Raw genomic sequence first — 20128 nt, forward strand, 5'->3', positions numbered from 1 at the left:
AGAGGCAGCATAACTCAACAGACATGTCCTCCTCCTGTCCTCTCAGACCTGGACCTGAGTCTGACCCCCTCTGGGACCGTGCGGAAGGCAATAGGGGACAGCTTTTCTGTGAAGGTGGAGCAGAGCTCCTCGGATGTGGCTCAAGTGTTGTGGACTAAGGTAATGCTGCTGGGGTTTGGTTAATGATGTATGGGGTCTATTTAATAGACTATAAAATAATGTCACACATGCATTGTGGTTACTATATTTCTATTGAAATAACAACTTCTTGAATAAAGGAAATATAATATTCATCCACATACTGGGTTAGAGGGCAGAAATTGAAGACACTGTGGCCTTTATATCAGAGAAACATTAGGGTACACGTTGCTTTAGAAAGCCCCTATTGACACAGAGACTCTGTTTTCAGAATGGACAGGAAGTGAGGCAGCCGGAGTTCAGCTGGCTGACGTACGCTGATGCAGGAGTATATGTGTGTGAGCTCTCCATGCCCGGCCTCACGCGGCACCGCAGCGTTGAGCTGATGGTAGAAGGTGAGTTTTGGTGTCTGTGTCACACTCCACACCTGAGTGGAACATTTAAATACATTTACATGTATATACTCTTATGTTAAGTCACACAATCCAATTTTCTTAAGAGAAAGAAATCTGTCAGGATGGGAATTCAGTTATTTGGTATTACTAGAATACTGTATCTCTACTCTGCAGTGCATCTTTCTCTCAGGACTGAGGTGCTTTCAATAATTGAAACCCATAAGCACACCCAGCTTCTAAATCATTTTTCTGGAAAGTACTGGAAATCATTAAATTGTTCCAACTAGTGTAAATCCCGTCACCCATCTAAACTTTGTTGTTAACAGGAAAGCCAGAAATCACGGGCCTGAACAAACACCGCCCTGATGGCGCCAGCTACAAAGTTCTGACCTGCGAGGCAACGGGAGTTCCAGAACCCAGCTTCCACTGGAGCGTCAACAGTACGAACGTAAGTGTGTGTGTGAATCAGGGTTCAAGTTATGTGGGAGCCAATGGGAGCTGAGCTCCCATGAAAGCAGTGAAATAATACATCTGTTTTAATCACAAATAATGCATGTGTCAATGTAATGAGTTATTTACGTTAACGAGGTAAATAGGCAAAAAGAAAAATATGTTTTCCAAAAGAACTACGCATCGTATTCTCTCTTGAATGACAATATGCCTGTACTTCACCTCCAAGGTGCACAATAAATTATTACGCAATCTATGCCTGTTAGCGTGCTGCGCCGAGATGATGTGTTATGTGGTGTGCGTAGTTGAACCTGTGTGCGTGCGTGTTTGCATGCGTTAGTTTTAAAGACCTCCATAAAGCTCAGATTATAACTCGAACCCTGGTGTGAATGAACCAATATCAAAATTACCCATTTGTCCCAGGGTCTTCACAGTGTGTAGAGAAAATAACAACAATGTGAATGATTCAGATTCGATTTCTCTTTCAAGATTCAAAGGTTCATTGTCATAACATATACACGACCATGGGCGTAATTTCCACTGGGGACAGGGACATGTCCCCCCCACTTTTCAAAATCCCATTTGTGTCCCCCCCCCACTTTTCACGGAGGAGCGTCTTTGTGTGTGTGGCACGAGCGCATCTTGTGAGAGAGAGAGAGAGAGAGAGACATAGAGAGTTACAGGGGTTGTTGTTGTTAGCATTTGGTGCTAGCTCGGAGCTAACGGAGATTTGTAGCTGTTTCAACAATAAGGAGAGGGAGAGCTCTTTCCTGTCGGACTTAGAGGGACTGAGAGAGTTACATGGGTTGTTGTTAGCATCTGGTGCTAGCTCGGAGCTAACGGAGATTAGTAGCTGTTTCAGAGAGAGAGAGAGAGAGAGAGAGAGAGAGAGAGAGAGAGAGAGAGAGAGAGAGAGAGAGAGAGAGAGAGAGAGAGAGAGAAGAGCAGATGAGAAGAGTAATAGAGAGAGAGAGAGAGTATGAGATGAGAGTCGAGAGTAGATGAGAGAGAGAAGAGATAGAGCGAGATTAGACAGAGAGAGGATTTTCAAACTATTTTTATTCACATTGTCAGTTCAGACAACGACTGAAAATAAGATCCTCGTTCTCCACAGAACACCATTTTATAACCACAATGGCCTCAAATTCGTCCCACATTTTTTGTTAAGCAAAAGTAACCGTAGTCCGCTTTCAGTCTTGCTTTAACCATCCGCTTGAAAATCGAAACTGCATCGGTTTCCAAAGAGTCCGCAACTTTATTCCTCCTGCTGAGGTAGATGGCCATTTTAGCCTGCCCCAACAAAACATTCAAAAGCTGACTTCTGCACTTTTGCTTCTGGCTGTACCTCCAACCCAAAATGAACATTGACTTAGAAAAAACCACATTAAACAAAATCAACATCTGAGTGAGTAACTGAAAAAGACAAAGGAGTCGACCACATTCCGTAAAGCAATGAAAAATGGTTTCCCTCTGTTCACAGAAAGGACAGGCGTCAGACACTGTAGGGTTGATCACTGAAACAAACGCATTAACAGCTACCGCAGCGTGGAGAGCCCTCCACTGGAGGTCCCCACCCCTCTTAGTCAGCGGAGGCTGTAGAGCGCTCTCCACTCAGGCCTCTGAGCCTCCGGCAGGCCCAGGTGGGCTCTCCACCGGGTGTCCACTCGCTCCTGGAGTCTGCTCTGATTCAGCACCTTTGTCACTAAATAATAAAATGTTTTGTTGGACATGGTGCTAAACTTAAAATCAGTAACATTGTCCAACTTTAACAAAAAACCCTCACAACTGAGATCAGGAAAACATTGCATCTCTGGAAAAGAGTCATTGTCATTTGGAGACTTCAGTCCGTTACAGTGAGCAGCGATCAGCGCCAGCTCTGACTGGCTGAGCTGCTGCTTCCAGCTCTGGCTGAGCTGCTGTCTCCAGCTCTGACTGGCTGAGCTGCTGCTTCCTGCTCTGGCTGAGCTGCTGTCTCCAGCTCTGACTGGCTGAGCTGCTGCTTCCAGCTCTGGCTGAGCTGCTGTCTCCAGCTCTGACTGGCTGAGCTGCTGCTTCCTGCTCTGGCTGAGCTGCTGTCTCCAGCTCTGACTGGCTGAGCTGCTGCTTCCTGCTCTGGCTGAGCTGCTGTCTCCAGCTCTGACTGGCTGAGCTGCTGCTTCCAGCTCTGCAGCATGAGGCTGACCACTGTAAACCGTGATCGTTTTTCTCGCGTCCAGGAGAGAAGCTTAAAAAGGAGACTAAATGGAGTCTCTGAGAAGGTTCAAATTGGTACTTTAATTAAAAATAAAGCGCGGTAATGTTACAAACAGGATATTGTTCAGTCAGGAGAGAAAGTCTGCAGCTTCCTCTCCCAGGTGCTGGCCGTGCCGAAGAGAGCTCACAAGGCTTCGTCTTTCCCGCTTGCTGGCTGTTCGCTCCTCCTCTCTGTGAACTGTAGTGACGTAGGAGACTTCCCCCCCTCGTTCTTCTGTGTCCGATATCGCGTTAAACAGAGGATTTCTACATTTTACATTCATTGCTTACTTCCACATGCCTTTTCTCCTCCTTATCTCTTTCATAACTTTATATGTAATACATGTTAACGGCGTCAATAGCCACTTTAATGATACTAATGGGCGGTAGACCCGGATGTCGTCATGAAGGATTTTCAGAATAAAAGCTTGGTATTGAGAACTTCCGTTTTTTTCCAGAATAAAATAGCATTTAAACTGACGGTATGTTTTAGGTACATTATGCCATAAAACATTGATTTTAATTTCTAACACCACCCGGACTGACCTGAGGCTCAGACGTGAGGCCAGGCCTGCAGCGTTGTCCAGACGGGGGCCACACACCTCCACCACCTGGCCCAGCATGAGGATCCTCTCCTCACAGAGTCTCTGTTGTAGAGAAGGCCCTACTCCACACACAAACCGAGATCCACAGACCACTGGCTCTCTGAGGAGCCAGAACAGTGAGCCACAGCACTCTGGTCTCTCTTTTTTTAGTAGTCCCCACACCTTGAAGAGACCTCCATAGAACCCTGAGAGATTGTTCAGGCGTAATCCTTTCAGGTCCATCAGGAACAGCGACTCAGCCAAACCCAGCCCACCACAGCGCTCCAATAAGGCCCGAGCTACGGGTCTCCAGACCAGGTCAGCAGGTCCAGTCAGGAACCTCTGGACGAACCGGAGCCTGAAGGCCGCCCCTCTGCTTGCCAGGTGAACCAGGCCATGTCCCCCCTCCTCCTTTGGCAGGAACAGGACGCTCTGAGGGACTCAGTGCATGCGGTCCCAGAAGAAGTCCACCATGAGAGCCTGCACCCTGGACAGCAGGTTTACGGGTGGGTCGGTGCATGCCAGCCGGTGAGCCAGCATGGAGGAAACAAGGTTGTTTAAAATAAGGATACGCCCTTTAAAAGAATGTTTGGGAAGGATCCACTTCCACTTCTTTAACCGGCCTTCCACTTTCTCTATAAGCCCGTCCCAGTTCTTCAAACAAAATGTGTCTCTACTTTAACCCTGCCCTTCTCCAACCAAGGCCCCCAGGTAACAACAAGCTGTCAATGCTGCCCTCTCCTACTGCTAAGGCCTCACTTTTCCCCCAGTTGACTCGAGCAGATGAGATTTTGCAAAAGTTGCTCACAGTTTCAGTTAAAACATTGATGTCATCTTGTTTTTTAACAAAGACCATTATGTCATCCGCATACGCAGACAATTTAAAAACATCCCTACAGCCAGGAAGAAACCCTGTAACTTTGACCCGGTGTAAAAAGGGCTCTATGGCCAGGGAGTAGAGCATCCCGGACAAAGAGCAGCCCTGTCGGACTCCTCTCTGAGCTTCAAAAGGAGCACACAAACTACCGTTTATCTTCAGTACACTCTCAATGTCCCTGTACGAGACCTGGATCTTGGCTATGAGACCAGAGCTGAACCCAAAAGCTTCCAGCGTCTGCCACAAGTACTGGTGTTCAACTCGGTCAAAAGCCTTTTCCTGGTCTAGAGAAATCAGACCAAGCTCACAGCCCAATGAACCGGAGAGGTCCAGAACATCTGGAGTCAGAGTCACGTTGTCAGTTATCAACCTGCTGGGTACACAGTATGTCTGGTCTACGTGAACGACATGCTCCATCACTTTCCTCAGCCTCGTCGCTAACACTTTGGAAAGCAGCTTGTAGTCGGTACAGAGTAGAGACACAGGACGCCAGTTCTTAATCTCCTGCAGGTCTCCTTTCTTAGGGAGGAGAGTGAGCACAGCTCTCCTGCAACTCAGAGGCAACCTCCCGTTACTTAGACTGTCTCTGAGCACACTCAGCAGGTCGTCCCCTATAACCAGTGTTGGGACTAACGCGTTGCAAAGTAACGCGATACTGTAACGCCGTTATTTTTGGCAGTAACTAGTACTCTAACGCATTACTTTTTAAATTCAGTAACTCATTTACCGTTACTACATGGTGCGTTACTCCGTTACTGCCCAAACCAGTAATTCAAATCTCTTAAAACATCTGCAAAAACAACATGCTGGGACGAAGCTAGTAACTAAGACCGGCACAGACCCAGACTCAGCCAATGCCACTCCACCTCCACCTACGTAAGCAACAGCGGCTGGATTTTAACCGAGGGACTGCTGGCCAGGGAAAAGTCGATAAAGCCATTGCACGATATGTTGTAGAACACATGCAGGCTATTGCTACAGTGGAGTCACCCGCTTTCAGGGAGCTAGTTAGCATGATAGCATGTCCGGGCGGCACACGGCATATGGGACGGAAAACTTTTTCCAACTACCTGGAGAAAGAATATACAAAAATGGAAAGCCAGCTAATATCGATGCAATCCAGATTGCATATAATGCATGTCAAGTTGATCAACAGATTGTATTATTCTCCAATGCAATAACAGTACTGAAATGAAGGCTATAAGGGCATTAATGGGAGAAAAATTTTTAAGTAACTAAAACATTACTTTTCACAGTAACGCATTACTTTTTGGTGTAAGTCATCAGTAAAGTAACTGAGTTATTTTTGAAATGAAGTAACTAGTAATGGTAAATAGTTACTGGTTTTCAGTAACTAGCACAACACTGCCTATAACTGGCCAGAGAGCCTTATAGAAGTCTGCAGGCAGGCCGTCTATGCCAGGAGCCTTCCCACTCTGCATGCTCTGCAGGGCCTCCTGCAGCTCCTGGGCAGAGTGCTCCGCCTCCAGCTCAGCATGGTCCTCCTCAGGGACGTTAGGAAGGCCCTCATAAAACGACTGCGCCACCTCTGGCTCGGCCTGGAACTCTGTTCTGTAGAGCTCTTTGTAGAACTCCACAGCACACTGACGAATGTCGGCGGACTCCTGAAGCAGCTGCCCAGCATTGGATCGAGTGCATCAGTCTCCTCTGACCATTCTTACGCTCCAGACCAAAGAAAAAGTGAGAGGGAGCATCCATTTTCACGATGTTCTGAAACCGGGATCTGAGCAGAGCACCCTGAGCAGAAAACCCAGCAGGTCCGACAGAGCTGAGCTTTTACTTTTGAAAACTTCAACATGTTCTCGCTCTCCTGTGGAGTCTGCCAATCCCTGCAGCTCCACCACTTCTCTCTCCAGAGCTCTCAGAGATCTAGCCATGTCCTTTGTGACATTGAAAGTGTACTGTTGGCAAAGCTGCTTGATCTTCACTTTACCTACATCCCACCACTGCTGAAGAGAATTGTACTCACTCTTAGACAAACGGTAGTTTTCCCAAAATAATGTAAAAACATTTTTTAAATGGTTGCCGGCCAACAGAGAAGCATTAAAGTGCCAATACAACTATTACACTTAACATGATTAATAAAAAGTGAGACTTGTACGAGGGAATGGTCAGAGATTCCCACTGGACTGATGGAGCAGCTTCTGCTCACATGAATGTGATGGTTAAAAACATAGACACGATCCAGCCTAGCCAGAGACAACAGGTTATCCCTAGAGTGCACCCACGTGTACTGCCGCTGGCCCGGGTGGAAGTGCCTCCAAACATCACACAGCTCAAAGCTTTCTGTTAGTCTTATTAAGGCACTCTTCGAGGCAGCATGCGGTTCCTGGTGGTTCCTATCCAGCACAGGGTTCTCTGTTGAAGTCACCCCCCAGGAACAGATACTCCCCACTATCACAGGTGCTAAGAGTGTGTTTCAGTTTCTCAAAAAACAAAAGCCTCTCTGCGCCCACACTGGGAGCATAAATATTTATACAACATATTTTAACTTTTTCAAATTCAGCATTTATTTTGAGCAAGTGTCCTGATGACCTCATCGACCGTACAGGAGAAGGGTGTAAAGCCCCTCGCAAAGAGAATGGCAACCCCTCCACTATTGCTGCGCTTATGGCTGAAGAAGCCCTCCCCCCCCGATTCCCTCCTCCAGTCACTCTCGTTCTCAGCAGTACTGTGAGTTTCCTGGAGAAACGTTACATTTAAACTCTTGTTTCCTAATAAAGTAAATAAAGATGCTCTCTTAGCATCCCCTCGAGCACCGTTAATGTTTAAAGAGTAATATCTCTTCTTTTTTTTCTCGAGGGAAGGGGGGTCAGAGGGCCTAGGTATAAAAGTCACGGCTCGCCACTGGTTTTGGATCATGCAGGTCCATGCTGGTGGATCATGCTGGTGACCAAAACACAACATATGCTGGTCTGCTGGCATACCAGCAGACCAGCATTTATCTATCACCAGCTTATGTTAGTATTAAATATACAATGTATTCTGGTAACTATCAAAATAAAGACATTGTATAGTGTTCATAACAGTATTTTTATTTAATAAATTATACTTAATACAATAATATTACAAAAAAAACCTACATCTAAATAAATATATCATCTAAAAAAGATGCATTTGATTTAAAAATAACAAATATAATTCAAAATGTAAACAGCAACAAAGAAATTATAAACATTTTTTTAATTTTTCTTGTTAATACCCATTATCTTCTCTGTGATGTATCTTCCGGTCTTTGCCAATCTGGCCAGCATTTCTTGGTCCTCCACGTCTTTCTCGTGCAGCCACTGCTTGAAGCAAACTGAAAATAAGAAACAACAATGTTTTAACAAATCTTATTCAATTATGTGATGATAGAACTGCAAACAGAATAGCTGTAACTTTAACAAAATAAATAACTCAGTTACCTCTAATCATTAACCCATGTTTGTATCATTGAGTTAACTCCGTGTGTTGCTGCTAGCATACATAATATATACCTGACGTGGAAACGTTACTCGTGGATGGGGCTACAGAGCTACTAGAAAGACAGTCGAACCCGGTGCTTTCCTCCGTCTGAATGTGGTGCACTTTTGCTAAATGTTTAGACAAATAGCTCGTGCTACCGCCCTTACATGCTAAATTCTTATTGCACTATTGGCAACGAGCATTTTCCACCTCAAGACCAAGCCCCCAGGAAGTGCGCCAGACTCTGAGGAAAATATTCGTTGTGTCCAAACGGTGGTACTACAATTTCCTTATCAGTCTGTGACGTCGACCGGCCCAGAAATACTTTTTCCCATTGTCTAACATTGGGAAAGAGACGTCTGTAACTCGGTGGATACTTTTTTTTAAACTAAATAAACTACCCAGTATGAACTATGTTATAGCCCTTATTAGAAACATTTGGTCCTTAAAGTTGTAAAATGCACTAAAAGCCGAATCTAGATTTATTTTCTTTCTCCATTCTCTCTATAGCCGAGAGTGTGTGCTCGGGGGACGGGGCTTAAGGGGCGCATGCTCTGTGAGCGCACGTACGGGTTCTTCTGCTCTGACAGCCAGGCATGACGGGTAATCTGTGACGTTTCGCTCTCTCAAAAGTTGGGCCATTGTGTGTGTGTGTGTGTGTGTGTGTGTGTGTGTGTGTGTGTGTGTGTGTGTGTGTGTGTGTGTGTGTGTGTGTGTGTGTGTGTGTGTGTGTGTGTGTGTGTGTGTGTGTGTGTGTGTGTGTGTGTGTGTGTGTGTGTGTGTGTGTGTGTGTGTGTGTGTGTCAGCAGCAAACCCAAAGCAGAAGAAGTGACGTCAGCGGCTTCATTTGCCTAATCTTCCCTCAGGGAATTTATTCCGGTGTGAACGCGATCGGCTCTTAGTTCCATGGTGCTGGGAAGTACTAAGTGATGGGAACTAAGTACGGCAAAGTACTTGGTGTGAAAGCGGCTATTGTGACATTTGCAGTACTTTCCTCTCATGATCTGCATTCACATTTACATTTCTGTGTACGTGTGTGAATAGACAACCTATTGTAGGCTACAGCTAAAGAGGCTGTGTGAGATTTTTTTTCTCAGAATATGTTTATAGTGTGAATTTCGACAATAGGAGTCGGAAACAGGAAACATTTATTGGGTTTAATAACTCCTTTGATCGCATACAGGTACAGGCTAGAGGTTACAGGTCGCATGTTCATCATCACTCCGTACTCCACTCCCTAACTCACACACACAAGCAGGGTCAACGTCACAACTTCCCAGCCCTCCCCCTCTGCTCCCCCAACCACAGGCCCGCACACCGACCAGCTCTGTGATTGGCAGAGAGACGGGGGACGCTTGAGTGACACACCCAGCACCCTATACAGGGTAGTATACAATAGTCTCTTATCCTTGTACTTGTTTTTTGCTGTGCCTTCAGGAAGAGAGCTCTTACATCAACGGCAAGGCCACCCATAAAATCAGTGTCATCCCCAAGCTGAATCTGACCGTCACCTGCAGCGTCAGCAACCGGCTGGGAGACGACACCCTTACCATCAACGTTTCCTCCGGTCAGTTAATGCATCACTCGTCACTTGAGAACAATGAGAGACCATTAGTCTAACACAACTTAATTTTAACTTAGATTTAGTTGCTCCTGTAATCACTGAAAGTTTGCCAAAAGATAAGATAAAACATCAACGATTCAAGTGAAAGCATCAACACAATGATATGGACTGTAACAAAGCATCTGCACAGAAAGAAGGAATTAGCAGTTGTATGGTTTTATAAATAAACAGATAAGAAATATATTGAATCTGATTAAAGCACAGCTGGAAGGGAGCATGATGTTCAAGCAAAACATGCAAAAATAAAGTTATTTAAGGATCCTCTGGAGTCTAAGATTACCACTAAGAGTTGGTATTCATATGAATCATTCCCATCACAGCAGTGTTTGTGGAGATCGGCTGTTACTCACAGCACTTGAATGTTCAATTCCTTTTTTTACTTCTCGTTGAAACCACTGTTTCAGTTGTTACATTTTCAATAACACCATTTGTTTTGATGAATCTAACAGGTGTTTATGTGGAACCTTTAAACCAGGAGTGTCAAACTCAATTTCATCGCGGGCCACATTAGCATTATGGTTGCACTCAAAGGGCCAGTTGCAACTTTAAGACTCTATAAATATAAATATTAAATAATGTATTATATTATATTATTGGCTCTGCATTGGATTATTATCAGTCCTGGTAATAACTTCATAAATAACTACGTCTGAAAGCAGAAGTCTAGGGCAAATAATTGAAAGCAAATATTCAACAATTACATCAAAACTTTTGAAAGAACATCCATAACATTAATCTGTTTATAAACTTATATATATCAATATTCAAATTACTTGTAGACTATTCTGCACTATTTCTATTATATTATATTTTATTTTATTAACTTGCACAATTGTATTGGGAAACCGGCTCGATTGGGCCGGATTTAGCCCCCGGGCCTTGAGTTTGACACCCCTGCTTTAAAAGTTTGCTTTGCCAGCGCACCAGCAGTGGTTGGAAACACTATACCAACCATGCATTCTGAAATACAATTAAACTAAATAAAACAGTATTACTTAAAGAAGGGCTAACACTAAATGCTATAGTAATCACCATTCAGTCTGTGCCTGCTGACATGTCTGAGCTCCCCCCCTAAAAAAAAAAACATTTTCGATTTAATGCCCATATTTATTACAGAATATATTTGGCTTTCCGTTTTTTTGGACATTTGTTTTGCTTGTCTTATTTTTATGAGTTCTAATTTATTTATGTTTTGATTTCAGTTTTCAAGGAGGAAAAGGAAGAAAAAGGTAAGATTTTGTTTGCTTTGCCTTTATATTTTACTTTTTAATAATTAAAAGGTATTTTCCAAATATATCAAGCCAGACCTTCCACCAGAAAAGCACTCGCCACTTCCCCTGCGCACACAGCCTCATCTCAGATGTCCGTCCTCATGTTTTATCTTGAAACTGGTTTACAGGCATATTTCTGAAAAGTAATGAAAACAGTCATCAGACCGAGTCATGTGACACGAAATTAGCTCAGTGAAGCTGATGTAGATACATATTCATTTGGATTATTTGTAAACAGTGTTAAATGAGTGATCATCTTCCTGTCAGCTGATTATTGATGTGCAGTGTTAGATGTATTTGTTGTTCTCGCGTCCAGGAGAGAAGCTTAAAATAAGGAGACTAATGGAGTGTCTGAAAAGGTTCAAATTGGTTACTTTAATTAAATAGCGTGGTAATGAAACAAACAAAAGGTAGTGGGACAAAACAGCTGCAGCTGTTGTCTCGCAGTCGCGGCCGTGGAAAGACAGCGAACAAAGCTCCGTCACCTATCTATATATATCAATTTGGCTCCTCCTCTTCAATGGCGACGCAGGGGGTCCTCCCGCCTCGGTCTCCTTTGTCCGATATCGCGCATAACAGAGGATTTAGAAGTTGTGTATTTATTGTATAACTCCACACACCTTTTTTCCTCATTTGACCGTGATTTAATTTACACGTTTCAAAATGAAGCTAAGCTAACGCAGTATATGCTCCGACCGTCCACACTCACAACAACGGCCTATACAGACTAGTATTGCACGGTGTACCGATACTTGAAAGGTACCGCGATACCCTGCCGTTAAAAACGTTACGATTCCTCCGTTTCATTAGTATCGGTACTTTAAGAATGACGGGGAAAAGTACTCCGGTGAGAAAGCGCTGGTTTAATAAGAGCCATGTGTGTTCAGCGCTCTGCTTCCACTCCCTGCTCTGCAGCCGTGCCTGCAGTCCCGCCCCTCTCAAGCACGTTCTAAGTCCCTCCCCTCTCTCAAGCACGCTCTAAGTGCCTCCCCTCTCTCAAGCACGCTCTAAGTGCCTCCCCTCTCTCGTGCACGCGCTAGCTGCCAGAGCATGTGAGAAAACGAGAAGCATGGCTGCAAGTGGGAGTGCAGCTGCCGCTGCGCCTCGGCTTGTTGACAAAAAAGACGCCAGAAGCGAAAGTATTTGAGCTATATCTCTGACAGTGAGGGCAAGCCTACGGACACCACGAGGCCTGTCTGTAAGACATGTTTTAGATCCCTGCAAACCAAGGGAGCCAACACATCAGATTTGGCTAAGCACCTCGCCGACCGGCATCCAGAGCTGTTTAAAGAATTTAAAGACAGACAGGTTAGCGAATGTGATAGATAACATAATTACATCATGCTCAAGCCATGCCCTCAGATCTAAGTCAAACAAGTGTAATTTATTTTGTGACAAACGAACGTTTTCGTAGTTTGACGTGGCAATTAATGGCAATGATAACTGTCTACTATGGCTATCTTTTTTAGCTAACTTACCAATGTGGTTCTGGTGTGAAATAAAGCACAACAATTTTTTTTTTAAAGTATCGAAAAATAATCGGAATCGCAACTTGGTATCGGTATCGAAACCAAAATGTTGGTATCGTGATAACACTCAGACATAAACAAACCAGCGACTGTATTCGCCATGACACAGACAGTCTGTGGTTTGTACTTGTTTAACTTCCGTCTAGTTTCTGAACAGATATGAGGAGCTGTGAGCTCTGAGGGCTAACAGCTAACGGCTGATGTTGTTTTTCTGTGGTTCTCATTGAAGATGACGTCACGGCTCCGCCTACACTGCGTTACTATAGTTACTGCCCCAGCTACTAAACTGTAATGGAAACGCAGCATAAAGTGAGTCTGGCCTACCAAGGCCTAACTATACCGTACTAAGCCGAGCGAGGCCCTGCAATGGAAATGCGCCAATAGTGTGTGCTTCCTGTGCTGAATACATGTGGGGGGGCTCTCCTGCTGGAGGGACAGTTCATGTTGCTGAGGCACAACGCAGCTCAGGGTGCTTTGTTTCTAAGTGACGAAGTCATTCAGATACCAACACAGATGACACTGATTGTTGTGTGATGAAGTGTCACTTTGTTGCTTCAGTATTTATAAGCTTAAAATGAACCTTTATTCAAATTCAGTTTTTCCGCAGTTTTTTTAATTTATACAAGCACATGCATTTGTACAGATACAAAACACACAGTCATATGCACGCATGCACATGTATTTTGAGAGGCTCCAGGTAGGGTGACCAGGTGCCAACAAGCCACATGTGGGACAAATAGGACGTTTTTTGCGGGACATGTTACTGCGTTGCTAAGAGCTAGATTAGATGTTTATAGAATTTCTATCTAACCTTTAAGAATAAACATTTCTATGAAACTATAAGCTTATACATATTAATAACAACGCTTTACTTTGGTTTAATTGTTTGCACAAACTATGCAAGTGAAGGAATTAAATATATTTGTTTTGAATGAAATTAACATAACAAATTAGCCTCGCTGCGGGGGAAACTGTGGCACACATAATTGTGTCGAATTTGCGCATAAGATGCAGCCCCACACACGTGTTCTGCCCATAAGTTAATAGAGAGGCGAAGTCCCTCCCTTTCCGGGCGAGCTCCATGGGACCTTATTTCGGAAAAAGTATGTATTGAAGTTAATGGAGAGAGAAAGATTATCTTTCAATCCCGTTTGAATTGTGCCACGAATTACACACATGATGTTTGTCAATTTAAAAGATAATTTTGCAAGTCAAAAAAATCAAAATGTGTCGTAAAACTGTGAAGTAACACTTTTTTTGTGTGAAACCGCTCAATGAACTACATCTCCCATCTCTCCCGTGATTTGCAGGAAACAACATCTAAGGAACCTTAATATTTAATAAACTATGAGTATGTTATATCCATATAACGGGAAAAAACTAATTTAACTGATCTTTTTCATTTTTTCCCCCAAAAAAGACACACAATGCTAACAGTGAGCCTCTGAATTAGCCCCGAGTGAAACATGCTAACCTATTACTGCACCGGAAATCACTCCTAGCTCCCTTATTACTCATCGTTTATGATCGTAAAGACACATAATCTAACGGTGCCCACCTCAACACTGAAAGATACAAACTTGCGACGTTATCAACACAAACGTACATCAAAACATTTGGCGCTAGGTAGCCACAACCGCTAACATGGCTTACCTTGGTCAAAACTGGTCTTCAATGGCATTAAAACGATAAAAACAATGATGTAGTTCATCCATAGGTTAATATCCAATGTGACTGTGTCCCTTTGAAATGTCTGATAATCTATAAGCAATAAAACTGCAATTCCGTTTTTAAATAGTAGAGCAGGCCATTCCTACGCTCTGTAGCAAGATTGAATCATGGATGTATAATAAGAACTGGATACAGCGTGGGAGGCGGGGCCTCATTAATTCCTATGAGAGTTGCTCAATGGCGCATGATGACAAAATGGCCCAACTTTTGAGAGAGCAAAACGTCACAGATTACCCGGCATGCCTGAGAAGAACCCGTATGTGCGCTCATAGAGCATGCGCAACTTTAACCACGCCGCCCAAAAGGCTCGTTCACATTAAGCACGTGAATTTGCGTACACGTAACAGCACCGCGCGTTCATGACAGCATGGTACTGGATTTATATTAACGAGGCGGCAGTTAGCAGCTAGCTGCTAGCTAGTAAATTATGCTAAATTACACATCAATCGTTATGTACTTTTATATTACGCTGACATCAGGATCTAGTGATATCCAAGAAACAGAGCTTCATTTAGCATGATACTTGTGTGGGTTGTACATGAAACCACTTGGTAATATATAAAAATGTATATGTTGACGCCTGTTATGATCAATTGTGAGTTAAAACTTTATCTAAAAAGTAAAGCTGATGATGGATTACTGTGGTGGAGTTAAAATAACAATAGCCTATTTCTTTTTTAAATGTGATGGAGTAAAAGGATAGTAACTGTGATTATTCATGTTAAGTAGCCCACAAGTAACTAAAACAATTGCAAGTGCAATAAGAAGCTACAGGAACGTTAATCTACGTCGGTAATATTAACTTTATTTAATACAACATTTACATCATACAGCCCATGTAGTATAATATTTTACAAATGATGAATTACAGCAAACATGTGCAATATATCCATTATTACAGCTCCGTGGGCTGGCAGTAAGGCGATATGGGTCTGTTGTTATTGTGCATCCATGGGTAAAGAGAAACTCATGTAGTACTGAACACGTAACATGAATGTGCCGGGCAGCGCGGTCCCGTGGGTTAGATGCGCGTTCATAATGCAGAGGGAAATAACTCTCAGAATAACGTTATTAGCAAATGTTTACAACTTGAGGAACGAATGTTTTTAATAAGGGCTATACAAACGTTCATACTGGGTAGTTTATTTAGTTTAAAAAAAATTATCCAACGAGTTACAGACCACTCTTTCCCAATGTAAGTCAATGGGAATAAGTGTTTCCGGGCCCAGCAACCTAAAGGAAGTGTAGTACCGCCATTTGACCAGCACGAATATTCTCATTAGACTCCGGCGCACTTCCTGGGGGCTTGGATTGAATGCACGAAGACGCCACCTTTTTTTTTTTTTTACATGAGTGTGTGCGGGACCATTTCCCTCCGATTCTACTGGCTCTAACGGTCAGGAAGAGATGTCACATGTCAAAATCCAGCAAGGGGGGCCAGAGATAGGTCAAATGGCCCCAGAAGAGGGTTTTCTTGCTAAACCTCTCTAAAAAGGTCAAATATCACTTGTTTTGCATCAATCTTGATACAGGGTACTTATTATATGTTGTACTTTGGATTCCTAAAGCTTTTAGTCTACTAACCCATCATCCAAGGTTAGTTTTCACTATAAGTACAACATATTTTTGGACAGACACTATAATTTACAGTTTTTTACCATGTTCAATCTGAATTTTCTTTAAAATAAAAAAACATCTATATTGAATCTGACTTTTCTACATCCAACTCACAGGTTTATCATTACTTTGAGAACAAAGATTATTAATTTAACCCTTTTAGAAGGGAAGATATGGTCATTTGTTCTGGGAATGTCATTTTCGAGCTAGAAACCTGAAAAACAGGCTTAGGGCTTGAGAGCTTAAAGGAATGGTATGCTCATGACACTCATTTTTAAATAATTATCATCCGATAAAACAGACCAGTCTCTGCCAGTCTCTCTTTTTTTTTTTTTAATCCGATGACATTATCAGTGATTTTAAACTGATTAATTACCGAAATAACATCAACACTGTGGGCGGCGCCATTTTACCGGACGTGACGTAAACCATGCGTTTGGTTTCGAGGACACGTTGATGTTCATGTTATTTACTGTAGTTACTCTCTTCAAATATGCCTCATTGTATCGCGAAACATTGCCACAATTCTGATAGGAACAATCCACGGAATGCTCGGTTCCATCTGTTGCCAAAAGGTAAGCGTAGGAAGTACGTTCGGAGGCAGTGGCTAGCGAAATGTGGCCGGCCCGAACCGAAAGATCCACAGGCGCATGTATGCAGCGAACATTTCAAGTTTCCGGACGACTACTCTGAGAGTATGATAAAACATAACATGGGATTTATTGAACAACCATTACTTAATGGAGATGCAGTACCATCGGTCTTTCTGGTGTCATCACCGACCAGGACACCAGTTCGGCCAGTTGAGAAATCGCCCTCTGCAAGTGTGAAGCGACGGAGGACCAGAAGTAGTGCTCGGAGTAAGAATAAGGTATGTTATAGCGCATTTCCATTGCAGCGGGTAGCCCCGTTTAAACGTCCTTTATCGTCCAGGCCAGGCCAGTTTTTGGTGGCCTTTCCATATAGCGTAGTACCGGCTAGTGGGTATTTTCCCCCAGTATTTCCGTCCCCATAAAATCGTGGTTCTAGGTACACCATTCATGTACAGGTCTTCCTACTCGCCTCCCGAAATCAATTGCGCGAGTAAAGGGATCGTCTCCAGCAAGATCACCGTGCTGTTCATCCTCATCGTCACTGTCCCTGGATTCCTGACGGTTCTGACTACTTGGCTCGAACCTGTATGGCTGAATTCCCCCATCCAATCTCTTCATATTGCTCAAAACTTCTTCCTCGGCTGACGAGTCCGAACTCAAATACTCCGCCATGTTTTCGTGTGTTTACAAAGTGAACGCATGGATGACGTCACGACCATCACGTGACTACTGAAAATGGGCAAAATGGCAGCGGCCTGACGGAATATACAGGTTTTGATAAAAAAGAGCTATAAAATCATTATTTACCGGGGAATATCGCTGATTTATTCAGGGTATGGTTTAAACATAATGTTTCACTAAATACTGAAGTTTTGATTAATTATCTAATGAGTGGAGCATTCCTTTAAGAGCAATGTGGACAAGTTCATTTTTCTTTAAAAAAAAACCTGAAAATACAATGGCAAGCAAGTCCTAATGTTAAACTAGTACAGTACAGTTCAAGTACAGATTATTTCAGTTCATCGAAATGCTGCACCTTAATGTTTATTTTATTATATTTTGCATTTGAGTGAATATTCACAGTTTAATAATAATTAAAAACCCAAAACAAATATTTGATGTTTTGTGAGTACTAGTAGGTGTGTGTTGTATGTGTGTCTGTCCTCACAGAGTTCTCGTCTGTTGTCAGGATCTAAGGAGGAATCGGAGGACCAGTCCAAGCTCATAGTGGGGGGGGGTGGCAGGGCTCCTCATAGCTGCTGCTGTGGTGGCACTCGTCTACTGGCTCTACATGAAGAACTCCAGGTAGAGAAACACACACACATGGACAACCAAAAAGTGTTTCTCCGTGTGAGTCCCGAAGACAAATCCAGAATGTGATGTGTGAATATGAAGAAGCTGATGCTGCAGGTTAGGGTTAGGAGGTCTGGAGATGGTCAGAAGGTGATTCTGTGGCAGAGGTTCTTCTGCTTCACACTTCTGTTATTCTGCACTCAGACAAGGAAGCTGGAAAACTGGTGAGAAGGAGGTGGGAACATCAGAGGAGAGCAAGAAGCTGGAGGAGAACCATCCCACGGTTTGAACTGCAGGGCTGAGAGGTGAGAACACTTTCAGTGTCCATGTAACAGTGAGCTACACGTGAAATTAAAAGTAAAGTATCCAAAGATACTCCAAAGAAATACAACTGTATAATCAAATGTATTGGGAATAGAAAACAAAGGTTTATGATAAAGTCATTTCCTCTGTTATTGTCAATATTTAAGGTGCACTTCTTATCCAAAGGGTCAGAAGCAGAATGCTTTGTGGATGCATGAAAACAGATTTGTGAAGCTCTTGCCTGGTTCTGTATTATATATTACATTACATTGTTAAAGTGGGCTCAGAGATTACTTTAGTGAGCACAAGGTTCCGTAATTAATTAGACTGATGACCAAACCTTGTACAATTTAGATCTATGATTTATTAACTAATAATTATCCTTTAGAATGCAAATGTAAAAGTGTTTTTTTCTGGACATTATATGTTAAACTTTAGGCTACATGATTGAAATGATAATGATGCCTTGATTCCTCTTGTGTGGGGCAGAAGCAGTTGAAGCAGCTGTTCAACAGTAAGGACCAGACTCCCCCCCCACTGTTCCTGTGTGCACACTGAAGCTGCTCAGTTACTGTTCTTTAGTGTTCCTGGTGAATGCTCCATGTTCTGTGATGTTTTTTTTGCTCAGTTCTTCCTTCAGGATTTTGATTTTTTGTTCGTTTTTGAAATCCCTCAAAGAATGTAAAAACTCAAATTTTGAATATTATATATATATACATATATATATTAGGGCTGTCAAACGATTAACATTTTTAATCAGATTAATCACAGCTTAAAAATTAATTAATCATGATTAATCACCATTCGAACTATGTCCAAAATATGTCATTTCTTTATGTATATTGTTGTGGGAATGGAAAGATAAATGAAAGAAGGCGGATATATCCATTTAACATGTTTATTGTAACATTTTTCTGTATGTCAAAATGAAAGAGAGCACCTATCAATCATCAAACCGTGGGGTCTTAATTCATTACGTGTTGATTTCTATCAATGGGGGAGTACTTCAGGAAAGTCGACGGGGGGGGGGGGGGGGGGGGCTAGTGGAGTACTTCGTGACCACAGAGTGTGAACATTGTGATCAGCTGTTTTAGCGCAGTTCTCCAGTGAAGGGGGGGGGGGGGGGGAGTCTCCCTCCGCAGCCGATTGGCGTAGTTTTGGCACAATTCCGTTGTACAGGCCGACGTTAACAGCAGCCCTGTCTGTGCACACGGAGACCGACTCTGTCGTCCGGTGATCTAACCGCCTTCTGGAAAAGCTTCACAAGTACGTCGGTACGCAAATGCGCTTTGTGACACAAGTGACGGTACGCATTTCAGATTACGCACATAACCTGCGTACCAGTTATGTGCACCCCTGTACTACAGCAAAAGTATTCTCCGTCGGGACTTCCTGCAACAACACCACGCCGTTATCAAAGATGTTCTATTGAGAAGACAATCACTACGTGACAAAAGTTTTCAAAACCGTTTCTGGTCTTCGGTATTTCCAGACAAGTGGCTGCTGAAATCAATCTTACTAACTGCCGTCTGTGCAATTCTCGGCGCGAGTTGGCGGACTTTATTTTGCTTACTTTAACATCATTTTTCATGGTGGGGCTAAGCCATTAGCGCTGCCACTGGTGGGATGTATGGGGCGGGCCATTCTGCACATGCGTTAAATGCGTTAAATATTTTAATGCAATTAATTCAAAAAATGAATTACCGCCGTTAACGCGATCATTTTGACAGCACTAATATATATATATATATATCCTTGTCTGAGCATGCCAATGTTTTTTCCTAGTTTTTACTTGTGTGTAAACTCACTTTACTGCCCTCAGACTTAAGGAAAAGCTCCACATGTTCTCTGCTCCTCAAACTGTCGTCTGTCCTTTACAGAACACGTCCTAGTTAAAGTCAGGATATTAAATCATCTTTGTGAAGATACAAATTGGACATAAAACAATTGAGCATTATGACACACTAATTTCTTCTTTTTGGTGAATTACAGTATGCCCCCTCCACATTTTGAAGTCTCAAGA

General features: G+C 43.0%; 1 protein-coding gene across 1 annotated transcript in view; it reads left to right on the forward strand.

Annotated features, from left to right (window-relative positions):
• alcama (activated leukocyte cell adhesion molecule a) overlaps positions 1-19079 on the forward strand; it is a gene marked incomplete in the record, with an annotated part of 106693 nt that extends 87614 nt beyond the window's left edge. The window contains 9 exon segments of the mRNA XM_034212961.1: positions 47-159; positions 410-533; positions 860-981; positions 9582-9711; positions 10971-10997; positions 17699-17739; positions 17741-17814; positions 18007-18107; positions 18595-19079. Coding sequence (XP_034068852.1) covers positions 47-159; positions 410-533; positions 860-981; positions 9582-9711; positions 10971-10997; positions 17699-17739; positions 17741-17814; positions 18007-18091 — 716 coding nt within the window.
• Positions 19080-20128: the final 1049 nt, after the last annotated feature.

The sequence above is a fragment of the Gymnodraco acuticeps genome, unplaced genomic scaffold (genome assembly GCF_902827175.1).
Source record: "Gymnodraco acuticeps unplaced genomic scaffold, fGymAcu1.1, whole genome shotgun sequence".
Lineage (NCBI taxonomy): Eukaryota > Metazoa > Chordata > Actinopteri > Perciformes > Bathydraconidae > Gymnodraco > Gymnodraco acuticeps.